The sequence below is a fragment of the Vitis riparia genome, chromosome 17, assembly GCF_004353265.1.
Source record: "Vitis riparia cultivar Riparia Gloire de Montpellier isolate 1030 chromosome 17, EGFV_Vit.rip_1.0, whole genome shotgun sequence".
Taxonomy (NCBI): Eukaryota; Viridiplantae; Streptophyta; class Magnoliopsida; order Vitales; family Vitaceae; genus Vitis; species Vitis riparia.
Genome location: NC_048447.1, coordinates 18,162,306 through 18,185,708, shown reverse-complemented (window position 1 = coordinate 18,185,708; position 23,403 = coordinate 18,162,306). Strand labels below are relative to the sequence as shown.

At 37.4% G+C, this 23,403-nt stretch overlaps 3 protein-coding genes across 5 annotated transcripts in view; all 3 read left to right on the top strand.

Annotated features, from left to right (window-relative positions):
- The window catches only part of LOC117904700 (eukaryotic peptide chain release factor GTP-binding subunit ERF3A), a 37,966-nt gene extending 22,710 nt beyond the window's left edge, over positions 1-15,256 (top strand). For both annotated transcript variants that reach the window (XM_034817449.1, XM_034817448.1), the window contains 8 exons: positions 7,150-7,300; positions 9,012-9,117; positions 9,210-9,345; positions 11,647-11,711; positions 11,854-12,018; positions 12,336-12,408; positions 12,496-12,569; positions 14,825-15,256. In XM_034817449.1, the coding sequence (XP_034673340.1) occupies positions 7,150-7,300; positions 9,012-9,117; positions 9,210-9,345; positions 11,647-11,711; positions 11,854-12,018; positions 12,336-12,408; positions 12,496-12,551 (752 nt within the window). In that variant the 3' untranslated portion in view covers positions 12,552-12,569; positions 14,825-15,256. The remainder of the gene's footprint in view (positions 1-7,149; positions 7,301-9,011; positions 9,118-9,209; positions 9,346-11,646; positions 11,712-11,853; positions 12,019-12,335; positions 12,409-12,495; positions 12,570-14,824) is intronic.
- A 1,461-nt stretch (positions 15,257-16,717) lies between these two features.
- On the top strand, positions 16,718-18,606 carry LOC117904999 (loganic acid O-methyltransferase-like). Of its 2 annotated transcripts, none has more exons than XM_034817854.1 (3): positions 16,718-16,943; positions 17,651-17,935; positions 18,039-18,606. In XM_034817854.1, the coding sequence occupies exons 1-3, from the start codon at positions 16,848-16,850 to the stop codon at positions 18,390-18,392; spliced, it is 735 nt and encodes a 244-aa protein (XP_034673745.1). In that variant the 5' UTR covers positions 16,718-16,847; the 3' UTR covers positions 18,393-18,606. The 2 variants fall into 2 exon arrangements, with proteins under 2 accessions (XP_034673745.1, XP_034673744.1); XM_034817853.1 differs by having other exon boundaries at positions 17,279-17,935.
- A 3,441-nt stretch (positions 18,607-22,047) lies between these two features.
- Positions 22,048-23,313, top strand: LOC117905038 (loganic acid O-methyltransferase-like). The gene is made up of 2 exons (XM_034817905.1): positions 22,048-22,710; positions 22,812-23,313. The coding sequence occupies exons 1-2, from the start codon at positions 22,063-22,065 to the stop codon at positions 23,175-23,177; spliced, it is 1,014 nt and encodes a 337-aa protein (XP_034673796.1). The 5' UTR covers positions 22,048-22,062; the 3' UTR covers positions 23,178-23,313.
- Positions 23,314-23,403: the final 90 nt, after the last annotated feature.

Below are 23,403 nucleotides of genomic sequence, written 5' to 3'. Positions count from 1 at the left end.
GAGATGTTTCTGGTTTGGATGTCGCCGCTGAAGGTGCTAGTAACCATGCTCCACTACGGGCAGTGTTATCGGATGGTAATCCGTGGGTAATGGACTCAGAGGGGGAAAAGGCTATTGTGGATAAGCCGGAGGTTGGGGAGGAAATGCAAGATAGGGAGGATCCTAGTAGTATTTGGGATGAAAGTAACCTGTTGAAGTTCAGTAAGGCATTGGGGTTCGCGACAGATGGCATGGAAGGGGAAATTCTAAAATTATTGCTTAGACTGAAGACCAGAAGGGATCTAGGCAAGAAAAAGGAATCGTTAGGACTGACCAGGTTTGATCGGGAAGTTAAAAAGTTAGAATGGTCGGTTAACTACGATGGAAAGAGCAGAAAGAAAGGTTCGGACAGAAGAGGGGGGGACAGATCCTTGTGTTTTAAATGAAGATTAAGATCCTATCTTGGAATGTTCGAGGGATAAATGATAGAAATAAGAGGAAGCTAATTAAAGCCTTAATTAGTTCCCAAAAAGTGGATTTAGTTTGCCTGCAGGAGACTAAAATGACTGAGATGTCTTTAGGGGTAGTGCGAAGCCTAGGTGTGGGGAGATTTCTGGAGTGGGGAGCCCTGAATGCCAGGGGGGCTGCGGGAGGGGTGGTAGTTTATTGGGACAATAGAGTGTTGGAGTTAATGGGGATGGAGGTGGGCCTTTTTTCCATTTCTTGTCGTTTCAAGAACTGTGAAGACGGGTTCAGATGGATTTTTTCAGGAGTTTATGGTCCTACAATGAAAAGATATAGAGAGTTATTATGGGAAGAGTTAGGGGCCATCCGAGGGCTGTGGAATGACCCCTGGTGTATTGGTGGAGATTTCAATATGATCAGATTTCCGAATGAGCGTAGAAGAGGAGGGAGACTGACTCATTCAATGCGAAGATTCTCGGAGGTGATCGAGGACCTGGACTTGAGGGACCTGCCCCTTCAGGGGGGTCCGTTTACATGGAGTGGAGGGTTGAACAACCAAACCATGTCAAGACTTGATCGTTTCCTGGTGTCGGAGGACTGGGAGGGCCATTTTAATGGGGCTGTACAGAGTACTCTTCCCAGGCCAGTGTCAGACCACTTTCCCATTCTCTTGGATGGGGGAGGGGTGAGGAGGGGGCCTGTCCCTTTCCGCTTTGAAAACATGTGGCTTAAGGAGGAGGGTTTTAAGGATTTGATGAAGGGGTGGTGGCAAGGTTTAAGATTCAGCGGGTCTTTTAGCTTCATTCTTGCAGAGAAATTGAAGGCCTTAAAGGCAATCTTAAAGTTTGGAATAAGGAAGTTTTTGGGAAGGTGGCAGTGAATAAGAGATTGGCTTTGGACAAAGTGGATTTCTGGGATTCTCAGGAGAAGATGCGTACATTATCATTGGAGGAGCTGGAAGCCAGAAAGGAAGCTAAGGGGGACTTTGAGAAATGGGCTCTTATGGAGGAGATTTCTTGGAGACAAAAATCGAGAGAAGTGTGGTTGAGGGAGGGTGACAGAAATACCGGCTTCTTTCATAAGATGACCAATTCCCATAGAAGGAGAAGTTGTATGACTAAGATTAAGATTAATGGTAGCTGGTTAACAGATGAGCAGGACATAAAGGGGGGTGTGGTTGGAGCTTTCGAGAACCTGTTAACAGATCCTGGAGATTGGCATCCATCAATGGAAGGTTTGGATTTTAATAGGATTAATGGTGAGGATGCAGCTTGTCTGGAAAGGGTTTTCACAGAGGCAGAGGTCTTCTCTGCTCTCTCAGATCTGAACGGAGATAAGGCCCCGGGTCCAGACGGCTTTTCTCTCAGTTTTTGGCAGTTCAGCTGGGAATTTGTGAAAGATGAGGTCATGGGCTTTATGAAGGAGTTCCACGAGCATGGCAGATTTGTGAGGAGCCTGAATTCAACTTTCCTAGTCCTTATCCCTAAAAAACCAGATGCGGAGGACCTTAAAGATTTCAGACCCATTAGCTTGATAGGTGGATTGTATAAATTGTTAGCAAAAGTGCTAGCAAACAGGATCAAGAAGGTGGTGGGAAAGGTGGTATCTTCAGCTCAAAACGCCTTTGTTGAAGGAAGACAAATTTTGGATGCTGCCCTAATTGCCAATGAGGCAATAGACTCGATGCTGAAGAGAAATGAGAGTGGGGTGTTGTGTAAGCTAGATATAGAGAAGGCGTACGATCACTTGAATTGGAATTTTCTACTATTGGTATTGCAAAGAATGGGGTTTGGGGAGAAGTGGACTGGCTGGATCTCTTGGTGTATCTCCACAGCGTCGTTTTCAGTTTTGATTAATGGCACTCCAGCCGGGTTTTTCAATAGTTCAAGGGGTTTGCGTCAGGGGGATCCTCTCTCTCCCTACCTTTTTATTATCGGGATGGAGGCTTTTAGTAGGCTCATCCTTAGAGCAGTGAGGGGGGGTTTTCTTTCGGGCTGTAGGATACAAGGAAGAAGTGGAGACGGGGCTGTGGTATCCCATTTGCTGTTCGCCGATGATACTTTAGTTTTTTGTGAAGCTTCCCAAGATCAGATGGCTCATCTTAGCTGGTTGTTGATGTGGTTTGAAGCCATATCAGGATTGAGGATTAATTTGGATAAGAGCGAGATTTTGCCGGTTGGGAGAGTAGAGAACTTGGAGGCTTTGGCTCTTGAGGTTGGCTGTAAAGTGGGAAGGCTGCCAAATTCATACTTGGGGATCCCTTTGGGGGCAAATCACAAGTCCGTGGCTGTTTGGGATGGGGTGGAAGAGAGATTTTGGAGAAGGTTTGCCTTGTGGAAAAGGAATTATATCTCCAAAGGCGGTAGAATTACCCTAATTCGGAGTACTTTGTCAAGTATGCCCATATACTTGATGTCTTTACTTCGAATGCCAAGAGTGGTTAGTTTAAGATTGGAAAAAATTCAAAGGGATTTTTTGTGGGGGGGAGGAGCTTTGGAGAGGAAGCCTCATCTAGTAAATTGGGATTCCGTATGCTCGGACATAAGGAAGGGTGGCTTGGGAGTTAGACGCTTGTCTATTCTCAATAGAGCCCTGTTATGCAAGTGGAACTGGCGGTTTGCGAATGAAAGGGAGGCTCTTTGGAGGCAAGTCATTAGTAGGAAGTTCGGGGAGGAAGAAGGGGGTTGGTATACTAGAGAAGTTAGGGAGGGGTTCGGAGTAGGCTTGTGGAAGGATATAAGGAAGGAAGGAGCTCTAGTGCAAAACAAAGTTGTCTTTTCTGTGGGGAATGGTAGAAGGGTGAAATTTTGGAAGGATAATTGGTGTGGGAATTTCTCTCTCAGTAATTTGTTTCCCTCTTTGTATGCCTTTGCTTCATCTAAAGAGGCTTGGCTAGTGGAGTTATGGGATCATTCGGGTGATGAAGGGGTTTGGAATCCTAGCTTTTCTAGGTCCTTTAATGACTGGGAGGTGGAGGGGGTGGAGATAGAATGCTCTTTTGGAAGATAGAATGCTGTGGAAAGAGACTAAAGATGGGATTTTCTCAGTTAAGTCCCTTTATAGTTCGCTAGCTTCAAGAAGAGATGTTCAGTTTCCTTATAGTAATATTTGGAGTATTTGTGTGCCTACCAAAGTGAGCTTCTTTGCTTGGGAAGCTTATTGGGGTAAGGTGCTAACCTTGGATCAACTTAAAAAGAGGGGCCGGTCTCTAGCTAACAGATGCTTCCTTTGCGGTATGGAAGAAGAGTCAATTGATCATATTCTTATTCATTGCTCTAAGGCAAGAGGGTTATGGGAGTTATTGTTTGCATTGTTTGGTGTTACTTGGGTCCTTCCTTCTTCGGTTAGAGATACTCTTAGTGGTTGGTGTGGCTTCAAGTTGGGCAAGAAGCGTAGGAAGGTGTGGAACGCAGCCCCTTTGTGCATTTTTTGGGCGGTTTGGAAGGAAAGAAACAGGATAGCTTTTGATAATGAAGAGTTATCAATTCATAGGTTGAAGAATTCTTTTGTTTGTAATCTTTGGCTGTGGACTAAATCGGTTGTAAATGAGGGTCCTCTTCCTTTGATTAATTTTTTTGATTGGCTAGGCACTAGTTGAGGGCGGGTATTGTATCTCTATTTCTTTTTGGGCCTATTGGCGCCTCTTGTATACATCCTGTATGCTTGGGTCAGCCTCAAGGCGCCCTTTTCTAATATATTTTTGTTGTGTGTTTGCCTATAAAAAAAAATGTCTATAATGGGGTTTAGGAAAAGGTTGATAAGATGGATAAAATGGTGTATTTTCACGACAACCTTTTCCATTCTCATTATTGACACTTTGCCCGATCCCTTCCAGAGTTCTAAGGGATTGAGCTAGAGGGACCCTCTATCCCCTTGTTCATTTTGGCTATGGAAGCTCTCAATCAGTTGTTGGCTAGGGCCAAGAGTGGGGAGCTTCATTACAAGTTATAAGGTGGGAAGAAGGGATGGGGAGGGGTTGGAAGTGTCTCATCTTCTTGTTTGTTGATGATACGTTGATTTTCTATGATGCCAATCCTATTAAGTTGAAATATATGAGCTGGGTGTTTATTTAGAGAAGAGTAAGATTATTCCTTTTGGGGGAGTAGCTAATGTGGAGGATGTAATCTTGGTGTTAGGCTATAGAATAGGGAAGTTGTCCACTTCCTATTTGGGTCTTCCCTTGGGAGCCCCCTTTAAGTCTTCTAGGGTGCAGGCTGTAGTGGAGGAGAGATTTAGGAAAAGACTTGTGATGTGGAAGAGGCAATTTCTTTCTAAGGTTGGGAGACTCACACTTGTCAAAAACACTTTATCTAGTTTTTCGATCTATTTCATGTCCTTGTTTGTCATCCCAAGTAAGGTTAGTTCAAGACTTGAGAAGATCCAATTAGACTTTTTATGGGGTGGTGGTGCATTAGAGAAAAGGCCTCATTTGGTTAATTAGAATCTAGTGCGCTTGAGAAAAAAGGATGGGGGTCTTGGAATTTGTAATCTTTCTATCATTGATAAAGCTTTGCTTGGTAAGTGGAATTGGAGATTTGCTACACAAAAGGGATCCCATATGGAAACAAATTATAATAGGGAGTGTGGTGAGGAGAATGGTGGGTGGTGTTCGAGAGGGGTGAGAGGTGGCTATGTAGTGGGGGTGTGGAAAGCCATTAGAAACGAATGGGAGGCGATAAAAAGTAGTCTCGCTTTTTACTTGGGAATGGGAGAAGGTTTTAATTTTGGAAAGATTTATGGTTTGAGGATCAAATTTTAAAAGAAGCCTTTCTGAATTTATTTTCCTTGGCCTCCAACAAAGAGGGATGGGTGGCAAATGCTTGGGAGCTAGAAGAGGAAGGGGGTAGCTGGAGTTCCCATTTCTTTAGGCAATTTAACCATTGAGAAATGACAGAAGTGGAGAGTTTTTTTTTGAAGATTAAATTTGATGGTAATTAAAAGGGAAATGGAGGACAATTTGAGGTGGAATGAATCTAATTGTGGCAAGTTTTTCAGTTAGATCTCTCTATTCTTCCCTTTCTAGGGGTCATAATGCGCCTTTTCCAACTACCATTATATGAAGGGCTTGGACACCATTGACGGTCAGCTTTTTTGTCTAGGAAGCGTCTTGGGGTAGAATCCTTACTCTTAACCAACTCAAGAAGAGGGTATGAAGTTTCCTGAGTAGATGTTACTTGTGCAAAGGTGCAGATTAATTGACAAACCACTTCCTTTTTTATTGCTCTAAAGCAAGAATGGTGTGACATCAGATTTTCTCTCTTTTTGAAGTGGAGTGGGTTATGCATTCTTCAATTAGAGGGCACTTGTTGGGTTGACATGACTTTTTTGTGAGGAAAAGAAGGAAAAAAGCGTGAAGAGTTGCTCCATTATGTTTGATGTGGACTCTTTGGAAGGAGAGCAACAAGAGAACACTTAATGATGTTGAGCAATCTGACCAAGCAATCAAATATGTTTTTTTGTATACTTTTGGGATATGAGCTAGGGTGTATATAGAGGATCACACAATGCCATTATTATATTTCATAGATTGATTGAACTTAGAGTAAGAAAAGGAGACTTTTTGTTCCTTTCCCTGGTTGCTACTAGGCGTTTTTTGTATAATTGGTGTGTACTTTGCTATGGCTCCTTTTAGGCGCCTTTACATGTTTTTCCCATTTACCTATGAAAACAAAGGAAAAAAAAATTTGTGATGACAGCCACTGCACTTAGTAGTTTAAAAAACATTTTGTCTACTCCTGTTGTTTGTTTAGAGTTTTTTTATTTTTTATTACTAATGTCTATTTCTGTAATATCCCATCAAATAATCAGGAGGGATGGAAGGAGGGACTTAGTAGTTTAAAAAATGATTTTCCCACACTTATTCTTTGTTTAGTTATTATTATTTGTTGTTTTACTGATCTCTGTTTCCATAACATCCTGGTCAAATGATCTGAGAGGACAGGGAGGGAGAGGTGGACTTAATAGTTTAAACCAGGTCTTCCCTACTTTTATTGTTTGTTTGTTTATTTATTCATTCTTTTTTTCATCTCTCTTTTCATCACATCCTGGTCAAAGAATCTTGAGGTGAGGGGAGGAAGAGGAGAGAGAGATTGGCATAAATTGGAAGTCAAAAAATGAAGTATAAATTAGGCTTAAAGTTCGTAAAAATTTTGCGGCTGATAGTTAAGGTGGCTACCTGCCAGATATTTTCTGATTTAGGTTTTAAAACTTTGGAATTTGTTTAATTGGACAATATAGATGCAAAGATTTTCAGAGAAAGACTGAAGTTGTTTGTGGCTGATAGATAAGGTGACTACCTGCCAGATATTTTCTGATTTAGGCTTTAAAACTTTGGAATTTGTTTAATTGGACAACGCAGATGCAAAGATCCTGAAAGAAAGACTGAAGTTGTCTTTTTATTCATCGAAGTTGCTTAAGAAACAAAGGAGAAATTAGGGCTTAAACTTTCGATCATAAAATTGGGAAAATCCAGCAGCCACTAGAGAAGGTGATTGGCATGTCTATTTGTGTGTTCCATATTTCTTATTCGTTTTGTACTTAGATTGGGGTTGGTTCAATCAATAATCTATGATATGAAGTCTGCCTTTTGTTAGATGCTCTACTTCTGTATTAAATGTATAATTGCTTATCTTCATGTAACATTTTGGTAGCGCTGGCACCTTATTTCTTCACAGTAGCTCTGATTTATTCTTGTTCAACTCGCAGATGTTCATTTTCTTCCTTTATCTGGTCTGGTTGGTTTGAACATGAAAACAAGAGTGGACAAAAGTTTATGTTCTTGGTGGAATGGTCCATGCCTTTTTGAAGCCCTTGATGCCATTGACGTGCCTTTCCGAGATCCTAAAGGCCCCTTTAGGTGCTGATATCCTAAGTGCCTCTCTCTTTCTCTCTCTCTCTCTCACTCCTTCCCTTCCCCTTCTATATTCCAGTTTATTGCTTCATTTTTTTTGTCCTCTTTTTTGTTTGCTTAATAATTTTTTTTACTGCTTGACTTAACTTGATAATTTGACCAATGCTATGTGGACTTGGGTACAAGTTTCAGGTGCTGGCGTGTGTTTGACTGTCAAATTTATTTAATTTGGCAAATCTTAGGACATGGGATACTGCTAATATTTCCTTATGCTCACATTCTATCTGTTAGGCTATTGAAGTGTATAACTAAGAATGTATATCATAAGTCTAAGGTTACTTACAATGAGACAAAAATTTGTCATTCATTTTATTTGTTGGACATGCCCGTTTGATAAATATGTTATCAATAGGAATTGTCGACACATATCCCATTTTCAAACACTCACCATGGCATGTCAGACCTGAGCACTTCACATATTCAACGAAATGTTGAGGCAATAGTTTTTCATAAGATATTTTCAATTGTGAAGTACTTACCCAGTTCTTACTTGAGATGCTTGGAATTTCAAATTGTTCTCTCTAGGTGTCTGATAATTTTTTTTTCTAGGTGTTATTATTGGTAAACCATAACCTTGGCTGCTAACCTGTTTTGGACTCATTTGAGTGAAATTGATACAGTTCCTGTCATATCTAATTTCTTATATAAACTAGTTTTAATAGGTTGGACCATTTGCTGCATCTTCTAATTCCTTCGTTGGTTGTGGAATGCTTCCATCCTCCTTTGCTGAGAGAGTTTGAGTGATTGCTTGTTACTAATGTAAACTATACATTAATTGGCTGACCTTTTCTCAGTTGGGTTAATTATAGTCAATATGGTTTCTTGCTAAGTGGTTTCATGTGGATTGGCTTTATGAGCTGGGTTCCATCTGCTATGATTAACCTGCATGAATGGTGCAACTTAAATTTTTCTCAAGATCTATTTTTTCCCTTAAAAGAGAATTAAATTAGTGATGCTATATATTTTCATTTAAAATAATTGGTCTGAATCTGACCACTCGTAGAGACATGTGAACGTTTGAATAATGTCTGGTTTTATGAGTTTTATATATTTATTCTATTGTTCAATTGATTAATAATGCTTGATATTTTCTACTGTTTCCTTGCACGTTGCCTTAAATATTAATAAGTGACATCTTGTTAAAGCTGTAAATTAAGTACAGTTCACAACTTGAGAAGAGGAGAATAACGAAAAGAAGAAAAAAATTGAAAGGAATTGTTACCTTGGAGGGTTTTACTTCATTCGCTATAAGGAAGGGGTTTTGAGGAAAGCAAGAGGAAGAATGGTGGGCTGCGCCTAAACCCTTTTAAGACACTTGTAATTTTGGTCCAAAAAAAAAGTTTGTACTAAACTTGTTTTTTCATGTTATTCCCCAAATCACCTCAACTTTGGGATGATAGTTTTGGTGGGCCTGGACAAGACATTTTCTCATCATCACCCATTTTGTTGTCCTTTTCTTTTCTATTGATCAAACCAACAATGGAAAGAGAGTTTTAATGTTCTCTTCTTTATCTCCTCTCTTTTGGTGAACATAACAGGCTGTAAGGAAGAACTTAAATCTGTGATTTGATTTTTGTAATCTGGAACATCATTGAACTCAAATATTGACTTAGCAGTGTTTATTTTATGTATTGAATCTTAAAGTTTTGCTTTGTAGGATGCCTATTATTGATAAATTCAAAGACATGGGAACTGTTGTTATGGGCAAAGTAGAGTCTGGTAGTGTGCGTGAAGGCGACAGCTTGTTGGTCATGCCAAATAAGGTTCCCCCCCCAGATCTTTGGTTTTTTTTTTTTTTTCTCCTTTTTCTTCCAGACTTTCCAGTTTTTTTCTGATTGTATTCCTTGATCTACAGGTTCAGGTGAAAGTTTTTGCTGTGTACTGTGATGAGAATAAAGTTAAACTTGCTGGACCTGGTGAAAATGTACGGGTTAGATTATCTGGAATTGAAGAAGAAGACATAATATCAGGATTTATCCTGTCAAGCATTGGTATGTTTTCTTCACTGAACTTATATATTGTTCTGTATGGTTTCTTGATCATTTTTGCAACTTCGTAGTTCTTATTATTAAGGAACTAAAATTTTATTAAATAGTTTGGTGGTAATGCAAATATGGTGATGGGGTGGCATGACATTGGTTTGACCAGTAACTTCAGCTAATTTGATTGTCTGTTCTTACCCATACTGCTGATGCTGAAAATTTTGAAGAAGATAGTAACATGGTGATAAATGAAGGTTGTCAATTAAAATCATAAACTTCTGCTGATTTGATTGTCTGTTCTTATCCATACTGCTGATGCTGAAAATTTTGAAGATAGGGTAACAAGGTGATAAATGAGGGTCATCAATTAAAATCATAAAATGCTTTCCTCACAAACAAATAGTAAGGAAAACAAGTAAAAAGGCGCATTACATATCAACACCTAGAGAGCTGGGGATTCTACATTCTTTGACACTGATTGTCAACATTTTGAGTACTCTTTGTGCCCCAAATACTTGTTTAGGATTGGTCTCCTCACCCAAAAAATTAACACATTATTGTTACATAAGTGCACATGCTATTCTGGCATTGTCTTCCTATGCCTTTAACAATGTCAAGTTTCTTGGATTTCTTCATGGTGCACATCCAATTCAATCATGTAATAAAGGCCCAGGCAGAATGAGATCAAACCCTGTACTTGTTGAATGAAGAACGCATAAGGGATGACATGGAAGGGAATCAAAGGGTATTTTGAGATATTAGTATGTATTGACCATTATCAGTGTTATCTGTAGAGGACAAAAATGTTCTATTCTTGCACTTGCCACTCTTCTTGTTGAATGCCACCAACAACTCTTCTGGATGGGTTTCAAAATAGAATTCGTTTCCTTGGTTTATTTTAGCTTTATATCTTCAATTTGGAGTTGAATTGTTGGAGATTTTTCAATTTCTTCATTTCCTTCTACTTAATTTTTTTTTATCTTTTCCAACCAAGGTATGCGTGAATTATTTTTCTTCTAGATTTTGGGAGGAACTGAGGATCAGTAATATTTTTCTTTGAATCTAATCCTGTTGTGGTATAGTCAACCTCTAGTGTGATTTGTATTGATCTTTTGAAATCTTTGGAAGTGTTGTAGAACAAAGTATTTCATGTTAATGGTTTGATATGGATCTACAATGTAGATATTTAGAAGCAAACTCTAGGTGGATTCATTTTGTTCATAAAATATCAATATCAGTGAATTTAGAAGCCAATGCCTTGGTTGGATTCTTTGTATCTTTTGTCCTTACCGGAGAAGTTGCCCTTTTCTTGGGGAAAATTTATAAAAAAAAAAGACATTAATTCTTTGACAAGGATTTGTGGTAAGAGGTTAAATATTGAAGTAGATAGCAAATCCCTTTGTTTTACTTGCATTTTATAAATAAAGAAGCATGGTTTCAAAATTTTCCCTATTTCCCTATTTTCTATCTTTTGAAAAAGTTAGCATGTTTCTTAATCGTCTTTTCCCCCATTTTTCCATTGGGAAAGATTTGGAATCGGAACTCTCCTGTCCCTGCCCAAACATGATGAAATTGCTGAAGAAAGTACTAGCAAAGGGGTTCACAGAACCATATGTTCTGAGACTACCAGCATCTCCTTACTAAACTCCCTCATTGGTCTCAGTCCACCTATGACATCTGTGGGTGAAAACAGGAATGTATGTGAACCTGTTTTGCTGGAAGCTGGCAAGAAATATATTGAAAAGGTTATCCTATTACCTATGCTGTATAATGTGTGTTTGAATTGTATTGGAAATTAGTACCCAAATACTGTGTAGCAGGTGTGTCAAACCACTGCACCCAATGATTGCTCCCAGGCTGTTTAGAATAATGAATTGTCTGACCAAATTAAATCCAAGGGGACTGAAAAGGTTATGGATAATATGGGGATTGGGTGTTCCATCAGGACATTGATGTCCTGATTATATGTCCTACTTGAAAGTTCATACAGCATTCCCTGAAGTCTTTGCCATGATGAACTCATATGTCACAACCTGCAAAACCATCCATACATCTCGAATTGGATCTTCCTTTCACCTAGGTGATTTAATTCTGTGCTTGGTCGTCAAATTGAAGTGAGTTACCTATTCTTTATTTGGAACAACAACTGCTTCTGGTTTCCTTGAAGCCTAGACGGTGGTTTCTTCTCTATACAAATACATTTCTAGAGTCGATAAATTTAGAACAAGGAGCTGCTGAATCAGTTGAATCCAGAACATTTTCTTTGCTATGTTATCTTTAGGAGTTCTAAAACTGTTTCCTTTTGTGCAGCAAAACCAATACCTGCAGTGTACGAGTTTGTTGCCCAGCTGCAGATTCTTGAATTGCTGGATAATGTATGTATATATTTAGTTTTCTGTCCTACCTTTAGGGTTTTATTCTTCAAATTTTTCTCTTATCAATAATTTTCTCGTATATTCTAGTTGTTGAACCATGCATGTAATATCTGAAGCATCAACTGTTGTTCTTTTCTTTCAGGCAATTTTCACTGCTGGTTATAAGGCTGTCTTGCACATTCATTCTATTGTTGAGGAATGTGAGATTATTGAACTGCTGCAGCAAATTGATCCGAAGACAAAGAAACCTATGAAAAAGAAAGTCCTATTCGTAAAGAATGGTGCCGTTGTAGTGTGCCGCATTCAGGTTTGCTTTTTTATATACTCTAATTTTTCATTATTTTTATACAATCATGTAAACTTTGCATGTATTAATATTTTCAACATGTATCTTGAGTGTTAGGAATTTCACTAGTAATCTCAAGAAACTTGAATAAATCCAAATAGAAGCCCCAACATTTCTATTTCTTTTTTTTTTCCCCTCCTTTTTTCTTTGTTGACATAACTCATCTATCCTCCACCAATCACCATGGCCACCCTCAGAAAAGAAAAAGCTGTTTCGAAAATTGATATTATTGCCAAATTATTTCCTCATTCTGACTTTGCCAATTGTGTGCTTCCCAGGTGAATAACTTGATTTGCATTGAAAAATTCTCTGATTTCCCACAGCTTGGAAGGTTCACTCTTCGAACTGAAGGTGAAAAAAGATATTCCTACCTCTAGAATCCATTTGAGCTATGATATCTTTGTATTCTTTAGTCACAAGGATTTCTGTACAATACAGGAAAAACTGTTGCTATGGGGAAAGTTATGGATCTTAATTCTGCTAGTTCTATTTAAACAATTTTGGCAGAAGAGGTGAGGTGTTTCTAATTCTCCTTATATTTTCCTTTTCCTTACCGAACTAGTCTTCTTGATCCATATCTCTATGTCATTGCATCTGCACTAAAGCAAATATATGATTTAAGTTGTCTTCTCATGAATCATAATGTATATAAATTTCCATTTTTTTTCCTTGTGTATTAACTGAATCCTGTATTTTTTGCATATGCATAACAAGAATGGATGTTACAACCGATTTCATGAAAGATACTAAGGGCAATAGAATTTTGTACATGTAGCCATAATTGGTATAATACGTGTGTAAGCATTGAACCCTAGAGCTTTGATGAAATCTACTCATTAAAATTTACAATTTTATTGCATAAAATCAGAGTAGAATCTTCAAGATAAGTTTGAATACAAATACTACTGTTCCAAAAGTTCCAAGTTTAAGTCCTAAACCAATATACAAAAAAAAAAAAAAGAGAGAAGAAGAAAAAGAAGAATAAAATAAGTAATCTAGGAACATGTAAAACTATAATATATAATTCTTTAGACATATATGTGGCATATTAAAAATCCACTCTCCAACTTTATTAGACACCTGGTCCTCATCTCCCCAAAAAAGCGGGAAAAAACCTATAAAAAAAAACTAGTAGTTGGGCAAAATTCCTACTGTTTGTTCATTATCAGCTTGAGGTTAATATTCAAATCATTTGGGTAGAATATGGTTCATTTGATTAACATCTTACTAATATTTCTTTTGGTGATAATCACAATAAATCTTCAATCTCTTATTGCCTTTGACAACACATGAAATTTTCTTATGTAAAATCACTCTTTTTTCCCCGTCACCCAATTTTAATTTAAAAAACAAGAAGTTTTATTTATTTATTTTTTAAATGAAATTGGATACTAAAGACTACAACGAGACTTTTTTATAGTGGAGAGTGGAGGCAAAAGAAAGTTTCTAAAGTTCTAATTTAACCTTAAGATTTTTAGAATTTGGACCATGATATAATAGAAGGAAAATTTTTAGAATTTGATTTTTTCTTTAGAACTACTAAAAGAATCTTAAAAGGGTGTGTGGGTTGTACGTGTCATGTATCATATATAATGTACTTGTACCTGAGATAAAACTTATAAGCGATATGTTGGTTATATGTATCATTTACATATATTTGTATCCTAAGTTTTGGTAGCTATATTCACGTCTTTTTTCATGCACATTCATATTGGTGAATATTTTCCAGCTGCCTGCACACTACTTTTCTGTCAGCTGGGGACTTTAGGTTAAAATACTGTTTATGTGGCCTTCGGCATGTGCTGCCATAGAATTCTCTTGAATCTACGCCTTTGTTGCTGACCCAAGTTTTAGAAGTTGATGCACTGTTCAAAAAAGTTAAAATTTTTAACATTAGTCTATCAAATAAAAAAAAGTACTGTTGCAGTTTTGTTGAAACGATGCTTGAATTATAAATTTGAAGAGTAAGTTTAAATTAAAGGTTATAGAATCTTGGATCCTGATCAACTTTTAGACCTACTTCAGTCCCAAAATCATGAGTTTGTACCATATAAGTTGGATAGTAGACTAGTAAAAGCCTCACAGTTGGTAGTAGGGTTAATGGTTTGAAATTGAAGTTGTCGTGATCATTGATCAGTTCATAGCTGTTCATTATAGTCCCCGCTTATAGCTTGAGTGACTACAAATTCATCCCAGGGCAAAAATAAGAACTTGGATGGTCATGTGACATTAGGGTTGCGACTAAGTCGGGGGTTGGAGGTCAACCAAATCCATAAAGTAACCCATTCTACCATTGCCCAACTGAACCTGATCACTTACCTATGTAGCCCAGCCTAGCGAGCTCATGTGGTTGTGCTCTGGTTGAACTTTGATTGAGTTGGGTTACATTGAGTGGTTTCTGAGGGGTGAAGGAGATGGAACTACAGTCAAATTCTGCCTAGCTACAGAACTCATAATAGAGAAATGGTGAAATATAAAATCCGATTAAAGAACCCATTTACCAAAACTAGTAGATGAACTACCAGATTCTGATAAAGGAGAATGAGGACTAGGATTAAAGGGAAATAAAAGGTAAACATCTTACCTGGAAAAGACAGGAAGATAGGTTTAGAGTAGAGAACTTCAAATATGGCTTGTTAGGGAATTGCAGATTTTTGTTGTGGCAGATCACCATAGTATTTACTAGCACGTGGCTCAGCCAATTTTACCTTGCATGTGGGTTTTTATTTTTTGTCTTGTTATTAACAATCTCAATTACTCTTAACAGGCAAACCGAGTCAACGAGGACAACTTTTTGGCATACACAAATCAAGCAGCAGCACAAGGGGGTCTCAATTCTTAGAGCATGCCCGGCAAATCATTAAAATGCACCCAAGTTTGATTTACCATAACAGAGCTCCTTGTAGTGGTTTTGGAGAGTTGGCTATTGTTTCTGGTGCACCTGTTTTTTGAATGAATTTTTATAGGGTTTCCAATACTCCAATATTTGATGGGGGTTGAAGTTTGGCCTTGGTTCATTTTGCCCCCATTCACCAATGTTTCTTATAATGGTTATGAGAGATCATGTTTTAAGAACATCTACTTAGATTTGGGTTCTTTTGCACATCAATGCCCTATAGTCAGCATATAGAGTGATATTTATTTAAATTGCTTGGAGTTTGGATGACCAGATAATTAGTTATAAATTTATTATTAATAATCCTGCATCTTTTTTTATTTTTTTATTTTTTATTTTTTATTTTTTATTTTTTGTCTTTGTTTACAACTTTTCACTGGGTCACACTACAGTTCCGAATGGGTACCTTTTTGTTGCTGTTACAAGCTGTTGCATTAAAAAAGGCATCAATAATTTGATTCCTGATCACATATTCAAACTTTGAACACGATCTGAACTACTTCCTTGATTATTATCATCATTTTGTGAACAATATAGAAAGTGCATAGTTATCAAGAGTCGAAGGTCCCAGCTGTGGATTGTTGGAATCGAATGTAATACTGTGGAGAAGGCACAAAAATTTTTAGATGGACAAGGGAGGAGAGAGAGAGGGAAGCAGAGGAGGTAAGAAATGTGAGTGAGGCTGAGGCATATCTAGTGAAGGGAGGAGATGGCCCTTGTGGGTAATCCAACAACTCTTATCTGTCTGGTCTGTCTTTTCTCTTTCAAGGCTTATTCTATGCGTAGTTCCAACTTCTCCAATGTTTGATTTCAAAATTTGAGGAAAAATGTAAAATAAAGAAAAATTAATTTTTATATGCCACTTAAAATTCATTTTAACTTATTTTAATCTTTTTATATGAAAAATTAAATAGTTTGAAAATATAAGGTTTTTTAATTATATTTAATTTTTTTTTATATGTTCTATAATATAATCAAACTTAAGGAAATTATTTTCATTTCAACTTTTTTTTTCTTTTTTTGAAACTCAATTAAGCATAATTCACTAATATTAGGGGAAATTTTAAAATTTTATGCCTCATATTTACTCACATGTTGTGTAACATAGGTTGCTCAGTTGGGCCTAACACCTTTGCAGTGCAAAACATACTGGAAGCCATTGAACTCAAGTGCCAAAACCAAAGACTCAATTCCCAAATCCCTGAATTCCACGTCTTCTTCAATGACTTCAGCACTCTCTTTACCTCCCTCCCTCCCTCCCTCCCGCCCAAAAGACCGATATCACGCTGATGGGGTGGTTTCAACACTACTCCACTGCCTCTTCTAATCCTCCTACGTCATTGAGTGGCTTTCAGACTTGCCAAAGGAGTTCAAGTAAGCGAAAGGTTGTTGCAAGATCGAGCACTGAGTTTGAATATAGAGCATTGGCTCACACGACAGCAGAGGCAACCTGGTTACAGACCTTACTAAAAGAGTAGTGTGATAACATTGGGGCAGCTTGAATCCATCTCATGTGTCCTACTCTCTGTTTTTGCTCTCAATGTCAAATACCATTACACAGTTGATAAAGATTTTAATAATTAGAATAAAAAATAAAATTAAAAAACAATTTTTTTAAAGAAAAAATTTATATAACACTCGGAGCTAGCACATGGTCATCACCATGTATATTTTATCAAACATGTTGATATTATTTATACACGCATTCAGAATATTAAAAGCACTGAGCATTGTTGGCAAGTATAAGGAAGAGCACTGCTCCCAATGAATAATGTAGAAAAATTATAATCAACACCAGTGAATCTTAAGAATGGATTGACTTGTCCCCAGGCTCTGTATATGAAAGAACAATCTCACAATCTCATAGAGACAAGAGGAGAAGAGATCTAGAGAGATGGCACCAGAGAAGGAGATGGGAAACATAGGTGAAGCATACCCGATGAAGAGTGGCGATGGTCTTCATAGCTACTCCAACAACTCTTACTTCCAGGTACGTAGGAGAATCCCTCCATTTAATCAGCTACGGTTTCCTATGGTGCAAGTCGGGTTCACAAAGAGAGTGGGAGAGAGTTCTGAGCTTAAAAAACTGGTTTTTTGGGTGCAACAGTAGAGAACAGATGAAACTTTTAGTTGATTATTGAAACCAGTAGTTTGTTGAGTTCATTCAAATGTTTTTGACTGGGAAAAAATTCAGTAAAGTATACACAATGGGATTAGGGTCTCATACTTATATTCAAATCTAATGACTGTCAAGCTAAGAAGTAAGTTGAAGAAAGTGTTTATTTGAATGGTTACAAGTAACCTAATCTTCTAGCTATTTTGTAGAGAGATATTATAAACGCTGCCATGCAAATTGTCGGTGAGGCAATTGTGGAAAGCCTAGACATCCTCAAATTTTCTCCTTCAACCACCATTAGGGTGGCTGATCTGGGTTGTTCATTTGGGCCTAACACCTTCTTCGCAATGGAAAACATACTAGAAGCTATTGAGCTCAAGTGCCAAAACCAAGGGCTCGATTCTCAAATCCCTGAATTCCAAGTCTTCTTCAATGATCAGACCTCCAATGACTTCAACAGTCTCTTCTCATCCCTCCCTCCCAATAGGCGATATCATTCGACTGGGGTTCCGGGTTCTTTCTACTCTCGCCTGTTTCCCAATCACTCTCTTCATATTGTCCATTCATCCTTCTCCATTCAGTGGCTTTCAAGAGTGCCGAAGAAGGTGGTGGACAGAAGTTCTCCCGCCTGGAACAAAGGAAGGATCTTTTACGCAAGTGCTGCGGATGAAGTTGTCGAGGCCTATTCAGCTCAGTGTGCAGAGGACATGGCACGGTTTTTGCAGGCGAGGGCACAAGAGATTGCAGATGGTGGGTTGATGATTCTAATCTTTCCAGCCCGCCTCGATGAAATTCCGCATTCTCAATTCAGTAACAATATATTGTTCGACATGTTGGGATGTTGCCTCATGGACATGGCCCAAAAGGCAAGGAATATGGTGGTTAGGTGGTTCATTCATATCCAGAGGTTTAGCTAAGATATATATTCTAAATTTTTTGGTTTTTCTTTTGGGGTGATTGATATTGCAGGGAATAGTAAGCGAAGAGAAAGTGGACATGTTTAACTTGCCACTGTATTTCATTTCCGTCCAAGAGCTGGAAGCGATTATAGAGAGAAACGGATGTTTCAGCATTGAGAAAATGGAGATCCTACATCCCACCATAACTGCACAATCGCTTATAAGCACTCCTCATAAAGGCCAAGCGATCTCGTCCCACATACGAGCTGCCACGGAGGGACTCATCAAGGCACATTTTGGAGAGGAGATCCTGGATCAACTCTTTGACTCATATTCTAGAAAAGTCGAAGACGAGTATTCTCTGATCGTGTCTGCGAAAACAGTAAACTACTGTGCTGTGCTTAAACGCAAAGCTATGAATTAGGAATTGCTTATTTGGGTACTGATCGATGGAGCTTAATTAGCATCTCCTGCTTTGGTTTTATTGTTGAGAATTTGCTTCGTAACAACCCCACATGCAGAGAATAGACTCTTGTCTTGGGTTTCCAACCCTTCTTCTAATTTGTGTCAAATTCTTGTCTTATATGTATGTCATGGCATCTGTTTGATAAAGTATTAGCCCTAGACTGCCTTTCAAATGATGGTATTATTGATTAATAATTTTTTGAAAGAGTTCAAATTTGGATTTTTCTTCTTTAAGAACTAGTAGAGAATAGTCTAATACCCTTTTGTTCACATCATTTCTATTTAGGGAAATTTTAGACACATCCCTCTTCCCGTCTCGTCTTCCCTTCGGTATTTTTTTTTCAATTAAACACATCATTTCTCTTATATTTAACAATATTAATGATTAAAATATTTAAATTTTATAAATAATTTTTTTATATTATATTATCCAATATATAAATATTATTTATATATCATGTATTAATATTATTTTGTAAATATTTTTTAGTTTTTTTAATCATAAATTTAATTTATAATAAAAAAATTATTTTATAAAATTAGTATATAAAAAAATATAAATTGATAAAAAAAAAATTATAATATATATTAGTCAAGCTTCATCCTTATGGTGATCATCTCAATTTATTGAGGTCATATGATCCTTAACTTTCCTTCACATAGGTAAAGCAACAAATTGAGTCCAATGATTTTGCCTCTTTTCGCATTGTCTACTCCTGCGCCATTGAATGGCTCTCAGACTCGCCAAAGGAGGTGGTGGACAGGAGTTCTCCTGCCTGGAACAAAGGAAGTGTCTATTACTCAACTGCTGCAGATGGGGTTGTTAAGGCTTATTCAGTTCAGGCTCATCTCAGACCCACCTCAATCTCTACTTTTCTTTAAAGTAATTTGGTGACTTGCATTATTTTCTTAGAATTGAAGTATATATTTGGCTTGTTAAAACGAACTATATATATATAACATGGAACAAGCCAAAAGTTGCCCTACACCTAAAAGTATAGGAGATCCAGTTCTAGTGGACATAAGTTGATAAATGAGAAGTTGTAGTGAAGCACTGCTGGAGCATGACTAGGCCAAAAATTTCTTACATGCTCTTGTTGTTTTTCTTGGTCCTAACATAGTCTCATAGAGTTTAGGCAAGTAAAGGGTTGTTGGAAGGTCGGGCACTGAGATCTGACTAAAAGAGCCACTGCAAGTACAAAGGTGTATGATCATGACGTTTAAATTATTATTATTTTTATATAACACTCAGAGCTGGCACATGGTCATCACCATGTATATCGTATCAAACATCTTGATATGATTTATACGAGCATTCAGAATATTACAAGCATAGATTCTTGTTGACAACGAGGATGAAAATATCAGTAATCACGAATATATAAAAAAATATGTTGGTGAATATTTTGAAAAAAAAAATATCGATAGGCTTAAAATGAATCAAAATTCATGAAAATATAAGAAAAACCTTGTAAAAATGTAATTAGAAGTATAATAGACATTTTAAAGTTGTTTTGTTGAAAAACTTATGATATAATTTATCATATTTGATGATAATATATATCATATATATATCAATAAAAAAATATGAATTTTATAAGTGTATATTTATTATTAAATTATATTAAATATTATTTCATAATAATATTATGATATTTAATTATAATATGACTAATTTAAAATATATTTAATATTAAAATTATGATCTATTTAATTCAATTATATTAAATAATATAAAATAAATGATAATATATGCATAGTTATGATATTTAACAATAATGTTTATAATTTGAAAATATGCTTTATGCATAATCATTTAATTTGGATGTATTTAATGACATAAAAGAAATACCAATAATTTGTATAAGTATTTTTTATTTTAAAATTTTGATAATTTTATTCAAAAAATTATATTTATTTTATATATAATTATTACATAAAAGTCACAATCACAAAAAAATAATTTATTTATAATAATTTTATTATGATTAATTTATAATATATGTATATAATTTATAATATTTGTTTATATATATGTGTGGACCCCGCATTTTGGCTCAATGCGCTTCCCACTCGATGGCGAGCTCGATTTTCATTTCGAAAAATTGATTTTTATTTGATTAAGAAAAATGACTTGGAGTCGCCACTTATTTTTGTTTTATTTTTAAAGGGTAAACAAAATAAGAAAGAAAAACCCTAAGTGTAACTCCTTGTTTTGGAAAAGGTGGTCTGCGAAAAACCGGATCGGGTTCGGGGGTTAGGTTACTCATCGGGAAGGTACGGTAAAGACCGTAGCACCCCTCTAAGCCCCTAAAGTCGGGTTTCTACTAATAAAATGAAGCAATCATGGCAATGGACGAGTAAATCAATGAGTACCCAGAATAAATCATGCACACGTGAGAATCAAAATATGCTTAGACAATTACCAGAGTGAAAATAGGTGTGTACCTGGGCAACGAGCCACCGTGCGCTATCAAGAGAGAAGGTTAGTGCACAATTAAGGAATAATAGCATGCGTGTCATAGAGCAGAATAAGATCAATCATGCATGACAGTTAAATTAATCAATCAATCAATTATAAAGTCACTTATGTAGGGCCCCCACCAAAGCCCGTTTATTTTTGCATGAATTAATTCCATAAACTCCATTATTCGGAATTACGGGATTGAATCTATGCTTGTTTTAAAACATTTTAAAACAGAAGAGTTGTGAATATTGCTTGCCAGAAAGAAAGATGACAACAAAATTTTATTGGAAATAGGACTCTTAGGTGATCTTAAAAACTTTAAGGATGAAAGATAGGATGCTTTGAAATGGTTTTAAAAAAAAGAAATTATAAAACGAGGATCCGGACCTGTCTGACGGGGGAAGTTGAATCGCCCCCCCTTTCCCATCCGGCGTCAGGCGTTGGATGTGAGACATCCAGAGAAGGTTGAATGACGGACAGATAGAATTCCGAATGTGAGACATCCGGATAGGTGGAATGGCGGCGGGACAGGGTTCCGGATGTGAGTTATCAGGAGAGGTGGAACGGCGGCCGGACAGGGTTCCGGATGTGAGACATCCGGATAGGTGGAATGGCGGCCGGACAGGGTTCCGGATGTGAGACAATCTCACAAAGTGCACAATTGTTGTAATTGCTTGGAATACTTGATGGCATACATGTTTCCTTTTGGAGGGTAATACCATCTGATGGTTCCTCAAAAGGGACTAGGCATGATTTTAACTTTATTTTACTGAGATTAAATTTTTTGTATTCCATTAGAGAAGCAAAATATAGATTACAGGTACAGCTAGCACAATTAGATACCTACAATGAAGCACTTAATTCTCTGAAAATATGCAGAAGGGGGGTTTTTTTTTTTGGATGGAATTCTTCTGAGGTTTAAGTCTCAAACCTCTTGTAGTTTACTATGTATTTTGTTGCATAACCAAAGAAACTAGATATGAAGCGTTTAAGTAGCCAAAGAATTTAGTATGTATTTACCATAGAATCATGGGCAAGAGTATTGGTACTGATAGTGCAGCAAAATGGGTTCTCAAAATAAGCTAAGAAGTAAGTTGAAGAAAGTGTTTATTTGGATGGTTACAAGTAACATAATCTTCTAGCTGTTTCGTAGAGAGGAGTTATGAACGCTGCCAAGCAAATTGTGAGTGAGGCAATTGTGGAAAACCTTGACATCCTCAAATTTTCTCCTTCAACCACCGTAAGGGTGGCTGACCTGGGTTGTTCAGTTGGGCCTAACACCTTCTTTGCAGTGCAAAACATACTAGAAGCTATTGAGCTCAAGTGCCAAAACCAAGGGCTCGATTCCCAAATCCCTGAATTCCAAGTCTTCTTCAATGATCACACCTCCAATGACTTCAACTCTCTATTCTCATCCCTCCCTCCCAATAGGCGATATCACGCTGCTGGGGTTCCGGGTTCTTTCTACTCTCGCCTGTTTCCCAATCGCTCTCTTCATATTGTTCATTCATCCTTCGCCATTCAGTGGCTTTCAAGAGTGCCAAAGAAGGTGGTGGACAGAAGTTCTCACGCCTGGAATAAAGGAAGGATCTATTACCCAAGTGCTGCGGATGAAGTTGTTGAGGCCTATTCAGCTCAGTGTGCAGAGGACATGGCACGGTTTTTGCAGGCGAGGGCACAAGAGATTGCAGATGGAGGGTTGATGATCCTAATCTTTGCAGCCCGCCCTGATGAAATTCCTCATTCTCAACTCGTTGCCAATATAATGCACGACATGTTGGGATGTTGCCTCATGGACATGGCCAAAAAGGCAAGGAATGGAAACTAGGCAGTTCGTTCGTATCCAGGGGTTTAGTTAAGATATATATTCTAATTTTTTTGGTTTTTCTTTTGGGGTGATTGATATTGCAGGGAATAGTAAGTGAAGAGAAAGTGGATATGTTCAACTTGCCAGTGTATCACATGTCTGACCAAGAGCTGGAAGCGGCTGTAGAGAGAAATGGATGTTTCAGCATTGAGAGAATGGAGAGCCTACCTCCCATCTCAACTACTTTACAGTCACTTGTAAGCACTCGTCATAAAGCCCAAGCGATCTCATTCCACGTAAGAGCTGCCATGGAGGACCTCATCAAGGCACATTTTGGAGAAGAGATCCTAGATCAACTCTTTGACTCGTATTCTAAAAAACTTGAACAAGAGTATTCCCTGATTGAGTCAGCTGGGACATCAGCACTGAACTTGTGTGCTGTGCTCAAACGCAAAACTATGAATTGCTGAGACCGTCCTCCTTTCTTTACCTTTCCCTGTGATTTTTCCCTTGCTTCATAACAGCACGAGAGGGTATTTTGTTTCAAACTTGTGGTTACATTACAGATTTGCTTTCAGAGGGTAATCATCAAGACTGCTTTTGTATGGTGGAAAGCATATTGTCTCTTCATTCTCTGAAGTTAATCATTATTACGATTTATTCACCTGAGATTTGAAAAGCGTACCATGAAATTTT